The sequence below is a fragment of the Equus asinus genome, chromosome 28, assembly GCF_041296235.1.
Source record: "Equus asinus isolate D_3611 breed Donkey chromosome 28, EquAss-T2T_v2, whole genome shotgun sequence".
In the NCBI taxonomy this organism is placed as follows: domain Eukaryota; kingdom Metazoa; phylum Chordata; class Mammalia; order Perissodactyla; family Equidae; genus Equus; species Equus asinus.
In genome coordinates this window covers 38362344-38385220 of record NC_091817.1, presented here as the reverse complement: position 1 = coordinate 38385220, position 22877 = coordinate 38362344, and the positions used below count along the sequence as shown (strand labels likewise).

At 38.0% G+C, this 22877-nt stretch overlaps 1 protein-coding gene across 1 annotated transcript in view; it reads left to right on the top strand.

Annotated features, from left to right (window-relative positions):
• The window catches only part of GLG1 (golgi glycoprotein 1), a 156655-nt gene that overhangs the window by 80038 nt on the left and 53740 nt on the right, over positions 1–22877 (top strand). The window contains exons 2-4 of the mRNA XM_070500682.1: positions 6798–6830; positions 12783–12869; positions 16795–17010. Of these exons, the coding sequence (XP_070356783.1) occupies positions 6798–6830; positions 12783–12869; positions 16795–17010 (336 nt within the window). The remainder of the gene's footprint in view (positions 1–6797; positions 6831–12782; positions 12870–16794; positions 17011–22877) is intronic.

Genomic DNA, 22877 nt, shown 5'->3' with positions numbered 1-22877 from the left:
TTTCTAAGTTGATTCTGTACCCTGCAACTTTACTGTAGTTGTTAGTTATTTCTATTAGTTTTCCAATGGGTTTTTTTGGGGTTTTCTATATATAAGATCCTGTCATCTGCAAACAGCGAGAGTTTCACTTCTTTACTCCTTATTTAGATTCCTTTTATTCCTTTCTCTTGCCTAATTGCTCTGGCCAAAACCTCCAGTACTGAGTTGAATAAGATTGGTGATAGTGGGCGTCCTTGTCTTGTTCCTGTTCTCAGAGGGATGGCATTCCAATTTTTGCCCATTGAGTATGATGTTGGGTGTGGGTTTGTCATATATGGCCTCTATTATGTTGAGGTAATTTCCTTCTATCCCGATCTTGTTAAGAGTTTTTTATCATAAATGGCTGTTGGATCTTGTCAAATGCTTTCTCTGCATCTATTGAGGTGATCATGCGGTTTTTATTCCTCAGTTTGTTGATGTGGTGTGTTACGTTGATTGATATGCAGATATTGAACCATCCCTGTGTCCCTGGTGTGAATCCCACTTGATCATGTAGGATCCTTTTGATGTGTTGCTGAATTCAGGTGGCGAAAATTTTGTTGAGGATTTTTGCATCTATGTTCATCAGCTGTATTGGCCTGTAGTTCTCCTTTTTTGTGCTGTCCTTGTCAGGCTTTGGTATCAGAGTGATGTTTGCCTTGTAGCATGCGTTAGGAAGTGTTCCATCCTTCCTAATTTTTTGGAATAGCTTGAGAAGGATAGGTATTAAATCCTCTCTGAAAGTTTGGTAAAATTCCCCAGGAAAGCCCTCTGGTCTTAGGGGTTTATTCTTTGGGATGCTTTTGATTGCTGTTTCAATCTCTTTACTTGTGATTGGTCTATTCAGATTGTCTGTTTCTTCTTAGCTCAGCTTTGGAAGGTTGAAAGAGCCTAAAAATTGATCCATTTCCTCTAGGTTATCCATTTTGTTGGCATATAGTTTTTTGTAGTATTCTCTTATAATCCATTGTATTTCTGTGGAGTCTGTTGTTATTTCTCCTCTTTCATTTCTGATTTTGTTTATTTGAGCTTTCTCTCTTTTTTTCTTTGTAAGTCTGGCTAGGCGTTTGTCAGTTTTATTTATCTTCTCAAAGAACCAGCTCTTTGTTTCATTAGTCCTTTCTACTGCCTTTTTTGTTTCAATAGCATTTATTTCTGCTCTGATTTTTATTATTTCTCTCCTTCTCCTGACTTTGGGCTTTGTTTGTTCTTCTTTTTCTAATTCAGTTAGGTGTAATTTGAGATTGCTTATTTGGGATTTTTCTTGTTTGTTAAGGTGAGCCTGTATTAGGATGAATTTCCCTCGTAAGACAGCTTTTGCTGCATCCCATATGAGTTGGTATGGTATGTTATCATTTTCCTTTTTCTCCAGATATTTTTTGATTTCTCCTTTAATTTCTTCAATGATCCATTGGTTGGTTGTTCAGTAGCATGTTGTTTAGTCTCCACATCTTTGTCCCTTTCTCAGTTTTTTCCTTGTAATTAATTTCTGGCTTTATAGCATTATGAGCAGAAAAGATGCTTGTTATTATTTCAACTTTTAAAAATTTATAGAGGCTTTCCTTGTTCCCAACATGTGGTCTATCCTTGAGAATGCTCCTTGCATTCTTGAGAAGAATGTGTATTCTGCTGTTTTTGGATGGAGTGTTTTGTATTTTTCTACTAAGTCCAAATGTTCTATCTTTTCACTTAATTCCACTGTTTCCTTGTTGATTTTCTGTCTGGATGATCTATCCATTGATGTGAATGGGGTGTTGAGGTCCCCTACTATTATTGTGTTATTTTTAATGTCTTCTTTTAGGTTTGTCACTAGTTTCTTTATGAACTTTGGTGCTCCTGTGTTGGGTGCATAGATATTTATAAACATTATTTCTTCTTGATGGAGTGTCCCTTTGATAATTATATACCGCCCCTCTTTATCTCTCTTTACCTGCCTTATCTTAAAGTCTACTTTGTCTCATATAAGTATTGTGACGCTTGCTTTCTTTTGTTTGCCATTAGCTTGGAGTATCGTCTTCCACCCCTTTACTCTGAGCCTGTGTTTGTCTTTGGAGCTGTGGTGTGTTTCCTGGAGGCAGAAAATTGTTGGATCTTGTTCTTTAATCCATCTTGCCACTCTGTGTCTTTTTATTGGAGAATTCAATCCATTTATATTTAGGATGATTATTGATGTATGAGGGCTTAATGCTGTCATTATATCACCCATTTTCCAATTTTCCTGCATTTCCTTTGTTTCTTGTCCTGTGTGTTTTGGTCCACCCATTGAGTTATGTAGTTTTTTATGATGTGTCTCTTTGTTTGTTCCTTATTTGTATTTTGTGTCTCTATTCTGCCTTTTTGTTTAGTGGCTATCCTGAAGTTTGTATTCAGAATCTCGTGTATAAGATAGTCCATTTTCCAATGGCCTCTTATTTCCTTAGTCTAAAACGATTCAGTCCCTTTCCTCCTCCCCTCCTAAGTTGTTTTTCTCATATCTTATTCCAACTTGTGTTGTGAGTTTGCGGTTAAAGTGACAAGATTGTGTTTGTATTTGGTGTTTTCCTTCCCTTTAGCCTAATGCTGTAGCTGAATATTTGCTATCCTATTCTGATTCTGTCTACCTTTTCATCTCTTTACTCTGCATTTTGTGACTCCTTTCTCCCTTTTTTTCTTTTTTCAGGTATGAGGGCCTTCTTGAGGATTCTTGTAGCAGGGGTCTCGTGGCTACGGAGTCCCTTAGCGTTTGTTTGGGAAAGATTTAATTTCTACCTCATATCTGAAGGATATTTTTTCTGGATAGAGTATTCTTGGCTGAAGATTCCTGTCTTTTGAATGTGTCATTCCATTCTCTCCTAGCTTGTAAGGTTTCTGCAGAGAAGTTTGCTGAAAGCCTGATGTGGGTTCCATTGTAGGTTATTTTCTTCTGCCTTGCTGCCCTGAGTATTCTTTCTTTGTCATTCATTTTTGCCAGTTTTACTACTATATGCGTGCAGTAGGTCTTTTTACATTGACAAATCTAGGAGATCTTGAAGCTTCTTCCACACATATTTCCCTTCTTTCTCTAGATTTGGGAAGTCCTCTGCTATTATTTCTTTGAACACGCTTTCTGCTCCATTCTCTTCTTCACCTTCTTGAATACCTACAATTCTTATGTTGCATTTCCTCATTGAGTCAGATATTTCTTGGAGACTTTCTTCATTTCTTTTTAGTCTTAGTTCTCTCTCCTCCTCTGTCTGGAGCATTTCAACATGTCTATCTTCGATTATGCTGATTCGCTCCTCTATGATGTCCACTTGAGCATTTGGGGAATCCATATTTTGTTTTATCTCTTCCATTGTGTCTTTCATCTCTAATATTTCTGATTGATTCTTCTTTATGTTTTCAATCTCTTTTGTGAAGTAGCCCCTGAACTCGTTGAATTGTTTCTCTACATTCTCTTTTACCTCGTTGAGTTTTTTGACAATAGCTATTTTGAATTCATTGTCATTTAGCTTACATGTTTCTGTGTCCTCAGGACTGAGTTCTGGGTGCTTGTCGTTTTCTCTCTTGTCTGAAGATTTGATGTAGTGTCTGATGTTGGAAGATTGGCTCTTTTTCATTCTGATGTTATTTGGTTGCAGTTACAGCCTTTCACCACTGAGTGGGGGTCGAGAGCCACATATTCTGAGCTGTCCACTTTCAGCCAAGATGGCACAGGGCAGGTGAGGGGAGGGACGCTTTCTCTTGCGTGCAGTCCAGGATTTCTGGATCAGCTCTCACTGTCTGGTCTCCTGGGATCTAGGCTTGATGAGGTCACCTTGTGGGAAAGCTTTCGCCCTGTTAGAGGGCTTTCCTATAGGCTGCAAGGACCTGTGGGAGTCCTGGGTGATCCCAAGGATCCTCGTGATGCCCCCCCCTCCTTCCCTCACACATCCTCCCGTGGCAGCAACGACAGTCTTTAGGGGAGGGAATGAAGTTCTCCCTTACCCCGTTCCAGCTCCTCCGAGGGGGGCTCCAGCCTCTCCACCCTCCATTGTGTGGCTGCATGTCTCTCCAAGCTTTTTGTGTTGTTAGAATGTCTTCTGTTGGAGTATGGATGTCCCCTTTTGTTGTATGTTGGAGGGGAGAGAGTTCTTGGCATGTTCACTCTGCCATGATGTTGATGTTACTCCACTGCTTTTGTTTCTTGAGATTTCAGTCCTTTAGTTCCTTATCAAATGGTTGAGTGCTAAACCGTAGAGTTTTCTTTTTATACTTTCTCTAGAGTTAACTTGTGCTGGCGTTATTCATGTTCCTACTATTTGGGTATACTACTTTATATTTTGCAGGTCTTTGTTCTGTTCCTCTTAACCATTACTGTGTTCTTTGATTCTAAAGATCCTTTTAAATTTCTGAAATTATTTGCAGTTACTCTTAGACTTTCTTTGCAGCTATTCAGTTCTGTGAATCCCAATGATTTAACGTCATAACCATGTTCTTATGGCATGCCTATTTTGTCATCCTGTCTTTCTGAGTAGAGAAACTAAATCTGGAAAGAAAAAAATTAAAACCCACTTATAGTCATTTGCAAATCCAGACAGTACAAGAGATGAATACCAAACATGATCTCCAAATTTGTAGTTCATTTGAGTCTCTGGATTATGTCGTTCCTTCATAAAAGACAGTACTCTGTACTTACTAATATATATATAATTCACTAAATTAGATCATAGCTGTTACCAATTGCAACTTAAACGTTTTGGAATTTTTATTGTTTCATTTGCTCAGTAGGAATATTAGTTATCTTTTTTTCTTCAAACACCCTTAAAATTTCAAGGGCTTATAATGACAAATATTTATTTTTCTTGCTCATGGCTATGCAGGTTGATTGGGATGATTCTGTCCAGAGTATGGGTTACTTTTAGGTCTCTCCACATGTCTCTTCTCCTTGTACTAGCACCTACCTGGACATGTTCTTCTCATGAGGAATGGCAAGAGTGTGAGAATACAAGCCAAACCACCCAAGCACATTTAAAAAGTATCTGCTCATATTACGTCTGGTAAATCCTGCTGGCCAAAGCTAATCAGTTGCCTAGCTTAACATCGGTGGAGCTGGGTATGTACTCAGTCCACAGCAGTAGGCTGTGCAAAATTACAAGGCAAAGGATCTGGATATCAAATCCTGTTAAAGAGGAATGAAAACCTGAAGGAAATAGGCTAATCTACCACTGTAGGGAAGCAAGCCAGTAAAAAAATTATTGATTTGCTAATAATAGGTCTTGTGGATTGTAAACATGACTACACTTTTTTCCATGGGTAGCTTACATCTTATTTGACTACTTTATTTTGAAAATTTTCTAATGCTTTGAATTTCTTTCAAGAGTACTCCTTTAATCCAAAGTTATTGTTTAGTAGAAATGGGTATGAGTAGAGATGGTAGTGATATTAATTGCCTTCTATGCTTTGCTTCAGAAAGAACTAAAATTGCTGATTGAATGGAAAAAATTTAAGGATTAGATTAAAAGTGAATCAGGTGGAAAACTGCCTAAATAAAATAAAGCATTCTTGCTAAGAAACTGTTAAGAGAGATAAATTAAGCACTTGGAATTGAAGTGGAGGGGAACTGAGTTAAGCTAAATTAACTCAGTATGGAGGCTGATTTCTGAGACCCAGAAAGGCAGTAAAACATCTATTCTTACTTAGATGAGTAGGAGGAAAGTTCAAAAGTGATATGTTATAATCCTGTGATTGCCTAGCAATCTAATTAAAGTCAGTTTTAATATAATATTTTATAAGTAAGTACAGAACGAGTTTATATTTAGTATTAATGCCTGCTAAATCCTGAAGTAGAATTAATAGTTTCCTAAAAACCTTTTTCTTCCTGAAGTAATGCTAGATGTGGCTGCTTAATTTGTTAATATTTACTATTTTCTTTATTTCTTTATCTTTACCTTGGATAGAATCCTTTATTTTGAAAATGGTACCATTTACAACCTAAATTGGTAATTTCTCATAGAAAGTACACAGAATTCAGTTCCTTTGAACAGGTTGGAGTGCTATGGAAACTCAAAGGAAATGGTGCTTTATTATGATGTATATTATTACAATTGTATCTCCTTTAACGGTATGAACAAGGAAGCTAAGGATGTGTATTGCAAAGCTATGCGATATTAGGCATCACCTTAGCCCACCCTTTTTCATCATGGAATCTAAAGTTTGTTGTATCTCTGGTACATGTACCTGGCTTTACAAAGCAAATGTATTCATGGGACTATATATTATAATTTCTGGGGTTTTTTAACTTTCTAGTTTTAATTATAGACTTGAAAGATTATGGACTCACAAGAAATTACAAACATTGCACATAGAGGTCCTGTGTACCCTTCACCTAACTTCCCCAATGGTCACATGAGACTTATTTTTAAATCATTGGTAGACTTTCTTTGCCCTCTTTAATAAGCATATATTTTTTTTGGATACTTAGCTTTCTTTAAAAAAGAACACCTGTGTTGTGCCTGATCCTCTTTAGCTTTCAGAAATATTAGGAAATGTCATGTAAGGATCATTATGTCACTATTGCTTTATCTCTTTAGCAGATTGTTCTCTGTCTTGCACCATTTCCAGATTGTACCATTGATTGGGAAGGGAGTATGTCTCATCTACTTTTCTGATATATTTCTCCCCAGCAATCTAAAAGATATATAAGCCATTTTCTGCTCCTTATATTGAACAAACATATTCAGTTGAATATTCAGAGTTCTTGTTTTGAGTTTATTTTGGTGGTATTTGAAAACTTGAGAGGGTTTTTTTTTTAACCTCATCTCTTCTTTTTTTCCTTTTAGCCTGAAAATGAAATTTCTTCGGACTGCAATCATGTAAGTATGGATTTTCCATAATTCACCATATGTGCTTTATATATATAGTGACAGACTTTGGGGTGCTTTTCCTGTTGTTCTGGGAAACATTATGTTTTCTTAAGTTCTCTTAATCTTAACAAGAGGGTGATAAACTTTGTTTAAGGGCATGGTAAAATCTACAGATATCATTCCATTGTAGAAATTGGCAGCTTCTGCCAAATAATATTTATGCACTTGAAGCTTAAATTTTTCTTCAGTTACTGCTACCATATGAAAATGATTGTTTCTCTGCTTGTGAAGTTTACTACTTTAGAATTCTGTATTTTAAAGTTATTTTGTTTAGTTATACTGTCATCTATGTGCTGAACACTGTAGTAGAAACTAGAGACATGTAGAGAAACACTTTGAAGATACAGACATGTGTTAGAGTTAGCACATAAGAACTCCAGGGATAGACTATGATTAATATGTTAAAGGTTTCGTATATATAGATAGATAACTATAATTAATACACTAAAAGTCATATGTATATATCCATATTATATAAGGTATAACATTAAAAGGAGACTGACGTGAAATCACACCTATGCAAAAAGTGCTCAGTACTGTGATAGAAGTCTGTACAGAGCAGAGTGGTAACACAAAAGTGAATTTTAACCAGGTGGCTTGATGTCAGGAAAGATTTAATAGTGGGGGTGATACTTGAGCTGGGTGTTAAAAGAGGTTATATATCTGACAGTACTGGAAGAAATCACTCAGTCACAGTGTAGAAGGTAGTTTGGACAGGAGACTGCGATAACAGAAGCAGCTTTGCAGCTTAGGTTCACTACTTATTCTAAAGAAGATCTGGATGGGCAGATTTAAAGTCAAAATCAAACCATGAGAGTACTAGAAGAAAACACGCACAGAAGAAAGGTTTTTCTGAATATGATACAACCTCAAAAAATATTAAAAAGAAAAAAGATTGATAAATTTGATTGCATTAAAAAACTCAAAAAAGATTTGAGGTTTTTCCTTCAGAAAAGTTATGTAAATTATGAAAAAGTATTTGCAATGCAGATGAAGAGACTACATTCTCTAGTAGAAAGTGCCGTTAATAAATATAGACAACAACATGAATAGATTTCATAGGAAAAGAAAAAGAAGTCCAATAGACAACAAAAAAAATTGATTCTCCCTCATAATTAAGAGCATGAAAATTAAAAGAGGGGCCGGCCCAGTGGCGCAGTGGTTAAATGTGCACCTTCTGCTTTGGTGGCCCGGGGTTCACTGGTTCAGATCCCAGGTGCAGACATGGCACCGCTTGGTAAGCCATGCTATGGTAGGCGTCCCACATATAAAGTAGAGGAAGATGGGCACGGATGTGAGGTCAGGGCCAGTCTTCCTCAGCAAAAAGAGGAGGATTGGCAGCAGTTAGCTCAGGGCTAATCTTCCTCAAAAAAATAAAAATAAATAAATAAATAAATATTTTAAATCCCAAAATCTTTCAGAGAGAGAAAAAAATAAAGTACTGGGAATTTGAATAATATTATACTTCTTATCAGCATTTTTAGAAGCTAGAAGACAGTAGATCAGTGCCTTCCAAATTTTGAGTAAAAATGATATCCCATCAAGATAATGTAAAATAAAGACATTTCAGACATGTGATTTTTCAAAACATTTCCAAGCCATGCATGTTTTCTCATACAGCTACTGGAGGGTGTGCTTCAACAAAATGAAGCAATACACCAAGACAGAGAAAGATAAAGAATCTAATAATTAGTGAATCAACATAGGAGCAAAAGCAAAGGAAATTCTAAGGATGACACCTGTACAAAGGCCTGCTAAACAACCAGTCCTGGGGCCAGCCCAGTGGCGCAGCAGTTAAGTGCACACATTCCACTTCGGCAGCCCTGGGTTCACCGATTCGGATCCCGGGTATGGACATGGCACCACTTGGTACGCCATGCTGTGGCAGGTGTCTCACATATAAGGTAGAGGAAGATGGGCACGGATGTGAGGTCAGGGCCAGTCTTCCTCAGCAAAAAGGGGAGGATTGGTGGCAGATGTTAGCTCAGGGCTAATCTTCCTCAAAAAATAGGTAAATAAATAAACAAAAAACAAAAAAAACACAACCAGTCCTGACTGAAGCAGGAAGGTGGAAGACTCCAAGAGGAATGTCTGACCTGAGAGATTACCTGATGTGTTTGAACATTTTGTGGAGTTTATCTTTTCATAAAGAGATTGGGGATTAATTAGTAGTGGGTATATAGAGAAATAGACCTATGAAATAAATGACTGCTAACTATATGACAAACTAAAAGTTGTAAGGAAAGAAATATAATAATATTCTATATAGCTCAGTATATATAATTATTTACAGAGTCAATAATGTAAATACTGAATATTTAACAGCATTCTGATTTAGCTTTCTGTGAGAGGATTGGGTTCAGCAAGAAGGTTGTAAGAGTTCATTCCTTCTATAGTGTAAAGCTACTGTAGGATACCTAAAACTGACAAGTCAAGAAATAGCAATTTAGTTTAAAAATATGGAGGTAATTACCATAAGAAAAAGCTAAAAGAATTTAAAGTGTTTGCCTCTGGGGAGTGGGTAGGAGTTTAGAAAGGGACTTGACAGCGAACTGCTTGTTTTGATTTTTTTAACTACCTTTATAGAACTGTTTGACCAAACAGATAATTTTGATTTAAAATTTCTAGGGATAAATGGAAGAGTAAGTAGATAAAATGAGCTATAGACTGTACTTTCTGGGAGCTTCTTTGTGAAGGAAGAATTTTACTTTGCCCTCCACATCCACATCTTGCCATTACTCTCTTCTAAATATATCAGATACACCCCTTCCCATCCACGTCAGTTCTTGCCTTTTGACTGGTCTACTAACCACCCTCCATCTAGCCCTTCTTTACACTGTGACCAGAGTTGATCTTCTGAGTTCTCCGGTTAAAATTATCCACTAGCTTCCCATTTCCTTTAAGATAAAGCTTCGTTTTTTAAATATAAGCTATAGTATTCAATATGATCTAACCCCCACCACCACCTCCCTCCACCCCCTTTCATACCCTCAGCTCTGGCCATTCTGAGCTCCATGTGATTCCTAGAAGTTATCATTGTTCTTTCTGTCCTTTTTACCTTTGCATCCTGGAACCCCCAGTCTCCCTCAGTTCATTTGACAAAATTCCTTCTTATCCCTGGCGATGGCGCCCTGTGTAATTTGACCACTGTCAGCATCACCTATCCCTCTGACACCTTCAATGAGATGTATTCTTCCTGTGTGTTGCCATAACCTCCTTCTGTTACCACATTTATCACACTCTATTTTTATAGCTTATTTTCTTCCTAGTCTGACTTTTCCTTCTTTTGTCTCCCGTGGTTGAGCTTCTCAAATGCAGAGACAGTGGCTTTTTTTTTCCTTCACCTTTCTCAACTCTGTCACGTAGGAGGGTACTCGGATTACAGTAGTTACTCAATACATGTTTGGGAGAGGGTGAGGAACGGAATCTATCTATCCATCCCTATATCTATCCATCTAATCTATGATAGATTCATAGATGAACGTCTTAAATTTAAGGAAATTGAAACTGAGTTATATCTTGTAAACCAATAGCACTTACTGTCAAATTGCAGTTATTTTTCTTATTTATAACCACTCAGGAAAGGACACTATTAAATATGGTATAAGTAATCAACTCTTAATGATCAAGTGTATGTATTTATTTTCTAGCGGAAAATGTATTGGTGGCAACCTGTGTTGAATTCCCTTTTTACTTATATTCCTGAAAGAGAATAAGAATGTATTAATAGGTCATATTAAAAATGAAAGACTAGAAAGTTGATTAATGATTGTCAAAGGATGGAAGTAGGGAGGATGGGCAGCAACAGAATGGGTATGGGGTTTCTGTTTGGGATGATAGAATGTTCTAGAATAGATGGTTGTGGTGGTTGCACAACTTTGTAAATATACTAAAAACCACTAAATTGTACAATTTAAAATGATAAATTTTATGGTATGTGAATTAAATCTAAAAAAGAAAAAAAGACGAGAGGTAGAATATTTTAGCATTTAAAAATACTGTCATTTTGGGAGGAGTGCTGTTCATAAGGAAATTTATATCTGTTATCAGAATAAAGTTCCAAATTAAAAGTTGAAGACATTGAAAAGATCTAAATTATTATCTAAATGGCTATTGATAGGAAATCTATTTCTGGTCCAATCACAGGACATCTGAGTTTGCATTAGATAGAGGAAGTATTCTGTGGTTTGTGTTTATAATTTTACTAACATTTGTTGCTGTCTATTCTAAATCCTAAAGCTACCAGATAGCTTTTCTTTTTCTTTCTTTTTTTTTTTTTTTACAAGAGAAATGGGATTGAGTCAGGTACAAGTCACTCAAGAAGGAAGAAGTATTTTAATCTATCTTTGGTTTGATGTCCACAAAGAATTAGGATGGTCTGAATTTTGAAAGAAGAGCATTGCTTTAATTTTACAATATAAAATTTAATGACCGTGTAGTACTTACTTAATTCATAGATAATAGTAAAATGTATTTGTCTAAATTCTTACCTTGTCTTTTGAATCATTGGATTAATTGCTGCTTCTCAGGAGCTAGGAGGCCCAGGATTCCTTCAGTTAGAACTATGCTTCTCCTATATCCATTTTCAGTTTGGCCTCATATGTCCTATTGGTTGAACTTGTCATTCATCATGGCATAGGTTTGTTTATTCGTTCATCTATTCAGCAAATATTTATCGATGCCTGTGTGTTCCATACACTCTTCTGGGCACTGGGTTTACAGGGGTGTACAAGGCAGAAGTCCCATCCTCTTAGAGCTTTCATTATAAATGGAGGCCAGATTCTACTCTTTTTTTCTAAAAACTGACTTACTGATGATAGATGAGAGATTAGAACATTTTCATTTTACTTTTTTTTTTTCTGAGAGCGGAGAAGAAATCTAGTCATCCTTCATAGTTTGTCTCTTCACAAAATCTTCCTCAGCACTCCTATACAGAATTAACTGCTTGTTTCTTTGTTGTTCCTAATGCTCTTTATATATGTCTCTGTTTTACTTATAAAAAACAGATCTGGTCATGTCACCCCCTTGCTGTCCCTTCAGTGACTCTCCATTATTCTTGGGTTAAAGTTCAAACATGGCTCACGGGGGCTTTACGATCTGGCTCTAGCCTGCCTCTCCAGAGTCAACAGTCCTCCACTGGACTTTTAGTCCCCTAATACACCCTCCTTCCCATTTGGGTGAGTTTCCACGCATGCTGTTTCATTTACTTAAAACGGTCTTCTCCTTACCCGTTTAATATGATTAACTCCTACTTATCTTTTAGCTTTTTGTACTTTCTCTGGTAAACCTTCCTTGACCAAACACCCCCCCCCCCACCCCGCCCCAGTCCGGGGTACTGCTCCCCTGTGCTGCTGTGGCAGCTTGTGTTGCCATTAACCAGATGCTTAATCACGCTTAATAGGGCCATGGACCATAGCCATCACTGGACAGTCTTTGTCTTTCTCCTCTTATTTTATCCCACAGTTCCTAACACAGTACATACTCAGACATTTGCTTCTGTTTCCTCTGATAGCCTATGAAGCCCCTTGAGGTTAGACTCTGTGTGGTACAGCATAATAAGCTAAGCAGATGTTTGAGTGAATCAGTGAATGCTTGATTGTGTTGATTGATTATATGTTTTTCTTGACTTTTTAATGACTGAATTCATAGCTTTAAGAAAATTGTCCTTAAGTAAAAAAAGAAAAAAGTATGTCTGAAGCGTAGTATTTTTATTTTGTCTGCATGTTTTTTTCCTTTTATCTGTAAATTTGATGACATTTTATCTTTTCTGTTTTAACTGAAGTGTGAATGTGCTTTATCTGACTCTGTGTAATAGCTTTTATCATTTATAGTAGTCATTGATGATAAATTCCATAGTATTCTAACTGGAGTTTTTTTGTTTGTTTTTTCTCTTCTACCTAGTTGTTGTGGAATTATAAACTGAACCTAACTACAGATCCCAAATTTGAATCTGTGGCCAGAGAGGTTTGCAAATCTACCATATCAGAGGTAGGTTGTGAAAGAATTTTGTGGGTATTGAATGACGTAGATGAGAAAATTACATCTGTTGACCAACCAGTCATTAAACGAGGAATGACTGACTCAGTTACGTTACTTTTCTTGGAATTCACATCTGTGTTGCTTGAGAGATAGACCAAGAATGGGGATGTAATTCTTTTTGTTAATGTTTATCTACATTTACATTAGATGCTGTTGATTCAGACAAACTGGAAATCAGGCTCTGTTGGTCACCAAACAGAGAATACAACTGCTCTGTCATCGGTGCTGCTCTCACACATTTTACAATCTACTTATGTCTGAGGCATACCAAAATGGCCTCCCCAGGAAGCTTATAAACATTCCTAAGTGTTTTGGCTATCCACTTGGATCAATTGAACCATAGAGGCATACGCTTCATATAATAGGAGTTAGTATTAAAAAGATTTGTAACAAGATTATGTATAATATTATAAATGGATATTGAGTATAAAGACAAAAATCATGAAAATGTATAACATTGTGTGCATGCTAATTGGGGAGATTTTTCAATTATTTCTCTTGACTCAATGTAAACAATAAATAGTATTAGTGAAAGTTGTGGTATTGGATTTTTTTTTTTTTTTTTAAAGTTTGGCACCTGTTGGGCTGGCCTGGTGGCACAGCGGTTAACTGCACATGTTCTGCTTTGGCGGCCCTGGCTTCGCCAGTTCGGATCCCAGGTGCAGACATGGCACTGCTTAGCAAGCCTTGCTGTGGTAGGCATCCCACATATAAAGTGGAGGAAGATGGGCACAGATGTTAGCTCAGTGCCAGTCTTCCTCAGCAAAAAGAGGAGGATTGGCAGCAGATGTTAGCTCAGTGCTAATCTTCCTCAAAAAAAAAAAAAAGTTTGGCACCTGAGCTAACATCTGTTGTCAATCTTTTTTTTCCCCATCTTCTTCTCCCCAAAGCCCACCAGTACATAATTGTATATTCTAGTTGTAGGTCCCTCTGGTTGTGCTGTATGGGGCGCCACCTCATCATCTTGATGAGCGGTGCCATGGCCGCACCCAGGATCCAAACCGGTGAAACCCTGGGCCGCCAAAGCAGAGCACACTAACTTAACCACTCGGCCACAGAGCCAGCCCCTGAAATTTTTATTTTATTTTATTTTATTTTAATTTTTGGAATTAGTAATAGAAATTCCAGAAAGCCAGAGATTTCTGTATACTGAAGTATAATAATCACAGAGAAAGTAGTTGCTGTTTTTCCACCTCAAAGTTAATAGTCATAGATCTTATAACATATTGATCTGTCCTCAAACTGACCCTATTGATGACTTGACTTAAGTCAGGACCGCTTTCTCCTGAGCCTTACAGAAGACCTACTCCACTCAGATAAGCCTTCAGCTTGTGTTCCTCACTTAACGTCATTATGGGATCTTGTAGAACCTTTCTTCCTCAAACTTTCTAATACTGGATCAGGTATATTTTATTCTTTTAAAGCAATGACCCTTCTTATTTACCTTGGCGTATCTGTGAAAGATTGATCTTTAGCTTCTACCTTCAATATTCTGTATCTCACACTCCTTTAGCTAGCTATATAACTAGCTATACATACCAATTTGATTGCCATGTGGAAATTTAGCTCAGAGTATATGCAGATTCACCTGAATAATTTCCCTCTTTGTTGGCTTATTATATGTGTATCTGTATCTGTTATAAGGCTGGCTTTCTTATCATGTATATGTAATGATGGCCCTCTTGTAACCTTTTGGAGTATTGTGGTTTTGTAAAAGATTCAAGAAACAAGGGCACTTCTCCCTCCCTAGAGGGAGATTATAGTAGAGTCTGGAAAATTAAGTATCAGAAAGAATACAGTGGCTAACAAAACATCTTGTTCTACATCTCCTTCTTATCTTCTTCCTTAATTTTGGAATCCTACTTCCAAGGAGAAAAACAACTTCACAAGAATAGCTGCAAACTGCCAACCAAGCTTTTTATTTACTCTCCGAGATTGAGCCAAATACTGCCTCCTTTCCTCCTGTCTCATGTCAGAAATAGAGTGACTGCAGCATTTTTCTAATGTACCTTGTGAATCTGCTCCCCAGCCCCTTCAGAGTTTACTCCTGTTCGTAGATATGTTGATGATTTAATGCTATTTTTTGCTGTTAATTTTACAAGTCTTATTAAACTTCTATTCAATAGGATGGTTGAAGAAAAGCATAAACTTCTAATTCAAATACTACACTTCATGTAATTGGTGGTAAATTGAAATACAAATAGGTACTATATCTCTCTCTTTCAGTAAAACCTCAAGTGATTAAAGCTAAATATACATTTAACTTCTTATTGGGGCTCCAACTCAAAATCTGCTCTTGCTTTTTCTTCAGATTTTTAAACTGTTGATTGCCCAGTATCAGGGCCTGTATGAATTCTTCTCCTTCATTAAGTTTTAAAATCAAATGTCTGCCACTAGTCCTATTTTTTATACAGGATTTTTTCCATGGTTGAATCGCAGATGCTCAGATTTTCACGCAGCCATTCCTCCTTTTACTTTTGAAACTTAACTCTGTTTTGCTGAAAAACAACCCACCTTTTTAGGCATCACAAAAGAAGATTCCAGGTTAAGCTGAAAGAATTGCGTTAATCTTGAGTGTTGAGGATGGCTGCTGCCTCTTGAAGCCAGTGTGGGACTGTTTACTTAAATTCCCAAGTTTGCTTCTTTAAAAGTAAACAGTTTTCTGTCTTGAACCGAGTTTTTAACTTGATCTGGATTTAGATGTGAAGAGACCTAGTGGCCTATAGGATAATTGATGTGTGGTATGTATGCCCTTCACCCAGTGCCTTTTGGAAGAGGAGGTTGTATGTGTTTTGTCCTGTTTACATATTTATATTATAGTAGGTAGTGCAGTGGTAGAGAATGGTCTGCATTGATTTAAAAAAACCAATAAATCATTCTCTTCTGTGTTAAAAATAAACATTTACATTTGGCTCCTTCCTTTTGTCAAAACTTCCTTTTGTTTCTTTTTAATTTCTCCAAGTGCAGTAGGAGAAACAACCTTCTCGCTTTATAATTCAAGCTTATAGCCCTATAGGTAGATTTCACTTGTTTATGCCTAAATTTCAGCATTTTTTGGCTAGTTTGCTTTATGAGCACTCGTGGTTTGGGATGAACTTTGCAGGAACACTAACCACTCTGTGCTTGACCCACTAGATCATATGTCTAAACCACCCAAATTAGGTTTACTATGGCCTTCCGCTTCCCAAACCTCTCAGCAGGCTGCAGTGAACATCATTTTAAACATGTTTCTGTTCCAGACCACAGTGGTGAAGCTGGGATTCTGCTAAGTTCAAAAACACATGTCCAAATCCATAGTTAATTCAGAACACATTAATGTCGTGTCAAGAAGTAATATTATGCCTTCCCTCCTCCCTCCCTTTGGCCATTAGGTTTACTAACAGTAACAGTTTTCTGTGTAGCTTGGCTTGGGACGTGCAACTAGACCAATTCTGCACCTGTTTTCCAGACATGTTCTCTAGATTAATCTCCTCACTATCCATTGCATTTTTTGCATAGATAGAGGGACTTCTCAGTAGAACTATTCTAAAGCTGTAGATGTTAAAAGCTCTTTTAAATTATATCTCAGTAAAGCTGAAATTTTTTAAAAAGCTCTTTTTACTCTATTTAAACCTGAGTTCTACCTAAGCATTTGTTTATGGATATATTTTCTTGCAAAACACGTTAATCAGGTATTTCTTAGAAGGCTCAACCATCTGAGAGGGCGTGGCACACTATTTCCTTTACAATAAATGTATTTCTAAGTGTTTCCTTTTCTCTTCCAAGTATAGAGTTGGGTAATCAACAAGAAAATATCAGACATTCTCTGTTTTGTAAAGGTTATTTGATATGAGAATAGAATACTTGTGTAAAATAGCCACTTTCTTTTGAGCAGATTAAAGAATGTGCTGATGAACCAGTTGGAAAAGGTTATTTGGTTTCCTGCTTGGTGGATCACCGAGGCAACATCACTGAGTACCAGTGTCACCAATACATCACCAAGATGACGGCCATCATTTTCAGTGATTACCGTCTAATCTGTGGCTTCATGGATGACTGCAAAAATGACATCAACATTCTGAAATGTGGCAGCATTCGGCTTGGAGAAAAGGTACTTACTGCGCTGGCTTCACCAAAGGGGTCTTACAAACTTTATAAGTGAACAGCTTTGTATAATTGGTGTGGTAAAATTTAGGGCTAGAGGTGGCCTTAAAGTTGAGGTCCAGACAGCCCCAAGATCTAAAGCTAGTGGACCTGTGAATGCATTTCATCTGTTTGTAACAAAGTGTTTCAGCACTGTAGAGGGAAGTAGAGAAATTTATATCTGCTAAGAGTAGTGTTATCCTCAAAATACTAAACCATTTGCTGGTTACCTATAATGTTCCTCTTGAAAAGCATTTTGAGGTCCTGTGGGAAAAGTAGTTGGATTAGAAGAGATTTGAGTTCTCTAACCTTTCTCTGCATATATCTCACTGTTGCCATAAAAAATTACTTAGTAAGCACACCACTACAAAAGAAAATTTAAGATATGTGAAGGTATTTTTACCTTGTCAGAAGAAAGGTACTCTATAAATGTGACATGTTGTCTTCATTTCAGAAGAACTAGTTTTAGTAAAGACAGAAAATAACTACCTAGCTAGTTTCTTCTTCCTTGTTTGTGTCTGATCTTATTTTGTCCTTGTTAGTCTGTTGTCCAGAAGGTCACAGTGGACGTTTGGCCAGGTTTGTTCTGAATTTGTTAGCTCAGCAAAAATGAAAGAAACTCTTGAGAAGTAACAGATGCCTGTGGGAGAGGTAGTCTGAGATCTGTGTATGGCATCAGCTATTTATTACCACTGCTCATTAATCTGATGTTTAGGAAATATGAAGGAAAATAAAATCCATTTGTCTCTTTGCCCTCTATTTGTTCATTGCACCATGGTTTGCAGGCTTCCGTCACTGACAAAGGGGACATAGTGTTGGAATGCTGGAAATTCATATACTGGTTCAAATGAAGGGTTTAGTGCTGGGTATTGTCTGGCTGTCACCAAATACCCTTTCCTTCATACCAGCACAGGGCTCTGGCCATTTCACACAGCATTCTCAGTTGATCTTGAGAACACTGTGAACTTGACATACACCTTTCAGGCAGCTAAAGAAGGGCCAGTTTTAATAAAGAATGTGGATTTTTTTTCCCCTGCGGCAGACTCTAGAAATGGCACAAAGCACTCAAGTCATCCTGAAAATTCAGGAAGTTCCTCTGACTTTCTTTAGGGTGTGGGAGATTATATTTAATTCTAAACCTGACTCCTTTTAAACTCTTCACATAAGTGTTCCAGACACACTTTGCAGGAATCAGGGATGACACTTTTTCGTATTTATGATGAATGAAAGCTAATCTCTGGTTAGCTTCCCACTAGCAGTCTGAATTGTCAGTATAAAACGTGCTTTCAGCTGTGTGTGTGAGCTCCTCAGTCTGCAGTGACTGAGACCATTGCAGGAAGTAGTAGTGCTAGAGGCCAAAGACGTGAGAGGGAGGCTTGTTTTTTCACCTTTGTTAAAATAACAAAAAATGTTTCTGTGGACTATCAAAATGCACATCTTTGTCATTTTTATCTTTTGCTATACCTACCAGTTGGGTGAATTTCTCTTTATACCAGGCCCTCACCCTAGCATCAAAAGCTTTCCTGTACTTTGGTGACAGTGTGATGGGCTCATGCCTGTGCTTCTGAAAAAGCATGTTCCCTCCTATATAATTTGCTCTGGTCCTACAGCCAAGTTTAAAAATGAGGAAGGCATGTTCTCAGCCTTTCTTTGCCTTTTCCAACTGTAGTTTACTTCTCTGAAGCCAGTTACTTAGATATGAAAATTATCCTGAAAATTAATGAATCACCTTCTGACCACAGAAGAGAACAGGCTCATCAATTCCAAATTTGTTGCCTCTGAAGCTTGAAAATTCCTCATGACTTGCTGTGAACAGACCTCCTCTAAAGGGCAGAGGCAAGAAGTCATGGTTAATCTGTTTGTCCCTGCCTCTGTATGAACGTAAAAATGTCATGATTTTGAAACGATAACAATTTTTTTCAAAACGTTAATATATATAAATTTTAGAACAAAGATTATATATTAATTAAACCTACAGAATCCTATTTACAATCACGTAAAAAGAATAAAATACCTAGGAATAAATTTAACCAAGGAGGTGAAAGATCCATATACTGAAAACTATAAGACATTATTGAAAGAAATCAAAGAAGACATAAAGAAATGGAAAGGTATTCCATGCTCATGGATTAGAAAATGAACATACTTAAAGTGCCCCTGTTACCTAAAGCAGTCTACAGATTCAGTGCAATCCCAATCAGAATCCCAATGACATTCTTCATGGAAATTGAACAAAGAATCCTAAAATTTTATGGAAAAATAAAAGACCCCAAATAGCCAAAGCGATCTTGAGAAAAAGGAACAAAGCTAGAGGTATCACACTCCTTGAATTCAAAATATACTACAAAGCTATGGTAACCAAAACAGCATGGTACTGGCACAAAAACAGACACGAGATCAGTGGAACAAAATTGAAAGCCCAGAGATAAAACCACACATCTACAGATAGCTGATCTTCAACAAAGGAGCCAAGAAGATACAATGGAGAAAGGAAAGTCTCTTCAGTAAAGATGTTGGGAAAATGGGACAGCCACGTTCAGAAGAATGAAAATAAACCATTATCTTATACCATACACAAAAATTAACTCAAAATGGATTAAAGACTTGAATGTAAGACCTGAAAACATAAAACTCTTAGAAGAAAATATAGGCAGTACACTCTTTGACACTGGTCTTAGCAGTATCCTTTTGAATACCAGTCTAATCAGGCAAGGGAAAACAAAGGAAAAAAAAACAAATGGGACTACATGAAAGTAAAAAGCTTCTGCACTGCAAAGGAAACCATCAACAAAACAAAAAAGACAACCCTCCAACTGGAAGAAAATATTTGCAAATCACATATGCAACAAGGGGTTACTTTCCAAAATATATGAAGAACTCATACAACTCAACAACAGAAAAATGAACAAGCAAATTAAAAAAATGAGCAGAGGATCTGAACAGGCATTTTTCCAAAGAAGATATACAGATGGCCAACAAGTACATGAAAAGATGTTTAACATCACTAATTATTAGGGAAATGCAAATCAAAACTACAATGAGAATGGCTGTAATTACTGTCAGAATGGCTATAATTACCAAGACGAAAAAAATAACAAATGCTGGAGAGGATGTGGAGAAAAGGGAACCCTCATACACTGCTGGTGGGAATGCAAACTGACGCGAACAGTATGGAGGTTTCTCAAAAAATTAAACATAGAAATACCATACGATCCAGCTATCCCGCTACTGGGTATTTATCCAAAGAACTTGAAATCAGTGATCCAAAGAGATTTATGTAGCCCTGTGTTCACTGCAGCATTATTCACAATAGCTGAGACGTGGAAGCAACCCAACTGCCCATTGACTGATAAATGGATAAAGATGTGGGGTGTGTGTGTATATATATATATATATATATATATATATACACACACACACACACGCACAATGGAATACATACTCAGCCATAAAAAAAAGGCAAAATCATCCCATTCGCAACAACATGGATGGACCTTGAGAATATTATGTTAAGTGAAATAAGCCAGACAGAGAAAGGCAAACATCACGTGATTTCACTCATATGTGGAAGATAAACAAACTCATGGATAAAGAGAACAGATTAGTGGTTACCAGAGGGGAAGGAGGTTGGGAGGTGGTTTTAAGGGGTAAAGGGGCACATATATGTGGTAATGGATAAAAGTTAGACTATTGGTGGTGAGGATGATGCAGTCTATACAGAAACTGATAAGTAATAATGTACACCTGAAATTACACAATGTTATAAACCATTATGACCTCAATAATACAACTTTCAAAAATAAGAAAAAGAATAAAAGCCAAACTCAAAAAAAAAAAAAAGAAGAATGTAGAATATCAGATTTTGAGAGATAGGAAAAGTTCTGTAGAGTGCTGATTGAAGGATCACAGAATATGTGGGTAAATAAACTTTTCAAATAAGAAGAAAAGAAACCTGCAGATTTCCAGACTCCACCCTGAAAACCGTATTCAGTTAGGAGTGGTGTGGGTGCTGGGATTTCTAGTGGTCGTAAGAGCCCAGGTGGGTCTCTGCCTCATGTTTGGGATTCGCCAACCTATCTGACTCCCCCAGTAACCACAAGTCTGCCTCAGTCACACCAAGTCTCAGAGAGAGATTCTGAGGTTCTAATTTCCAGTACTGGGCAGTGGGGGTCACTGCAAGAAGAGGCATTAGTGGTCTTTTGTGGGTTAACTGAGACTCACAGTGCGAACTTGCTAGGAACCGCAGGGTGTACGCCCCCGCTCCTCTAACCCAGGTCGGGGAAACTTCTTAAGTTATCAGCACTTTCTCTGGCCTTGAAGGTGTGTGTTGGGGGAAGGAGCCACAGTCTTGCTGCTGTGGCCCTGAGAACCAGTGTGCTGTCCACAGGTTGGGTGATTTTACCCGGGCCTGAGGGCTACGAGCTGCTGACAGTGTCCCCTTCTGTTCTGGGCTGAAAAGTACGTGGGCCTGGGATACAGGCCCAAACACTGCTCTTTCCTCTCTGCTGATTTTCTCCCACCCTCACTCCCCAGCACCAACTGTCCCCTTACCTGCTGAGAGAGGCGTTCCACTGGGAACAGCCAGCAGCTCATTGCCATGGCACACAGCACTCAGTGAGCTGTTTAGCATCTACATCAGATCACTTCACTACCCTGTTCAAATCCCTCCCGTGACTTCCCGTCACATTTAAGACAGGATGCTCTCCTCACCATAGCCGACAAGGCCTGCTACGGTCCAGCCCACGCCTACTTTTCCAACCACATCTTTCATTCTTCTCTATCTTTCCTCACCAGCCACACTGGCCTATCTGCTGGTCCTGGAACAGGCTAGCCTCTTTCCTACCTCAGTGTCTTGGCACTTGCCATTTCCTCCTCCGGGAAGAGTCTTCCTCCAGCTCCTCACATAACTCCTTCACTCACATCTCCACTGAAATGTCACCTCCTCAGAGAAGCCTTCCCTGACTACCTTGTATAATATAGCACCCCTTCATCACTCTATCCTCTTATCCTATTTTAACTTTTCTTTATAACAATTATAATTACTTGAAATTATATTTTGTTTCTTCCTTTAGTTTGTGGGTTCCTTAAGGAGAAGGGCTTTGATCATCACATTCACTGAAATATCCCAATAAATATTTGTTAATAAATAATGTCAATAAATATTTTTAAAATGGATGGATGGATGGGTGGATTGGTAGATGTAACAGCACCTTCTCAGTCCTGCCTCTCCTCTCCTTACACACACACACACACACACACACACACACACTTGCACTTGCACATAGAGAGGGAAGTACTCATCAGGCTCTGCATTTCTTAAAGAACCTGCCTGTGTCCTGCCCCAGTTCGCATAGCCACATAGTGAGAAGCCGCACCCAAGGGCCCTTTTTGGAGGCAGAAGGTCTTAGAGGACCAGATACCCCATGTGGGAATGTACTTTAAGGGAACAGGGAGGTTTGGGGCCTGGCCTTGGACAAGCTGAATTTCAAGTCAAACACTGTTACAGAAAATCATTTATTGAACAATGAGAAACCCCACTGGGGCTAGAAAGGGCTGGGAATAAAGGAGGATGTGAGCAGGGGGTGTGGGCGGAGGGGGGGAGGTGGTGGCCTGGGGCGAGGAATGCTGCTTGACTCTCTCCATCCCCTTCTTGCTCCAGGGAGCAGGTCTTCCTGAGTCTCTTTATTCTGCCTCCTGAGACCCCAGGCAGGAGGCTCCCTGGGTAGCCACAGATTGCTTCTTTCAGATTCAAAAAGCCCAGCTCCTCCTGGTTTGTGCTGGTAGCTGCTGGCAACGAGTCATGCAGGAGTCCATCTGGTAGACCGGGCCGCTGAT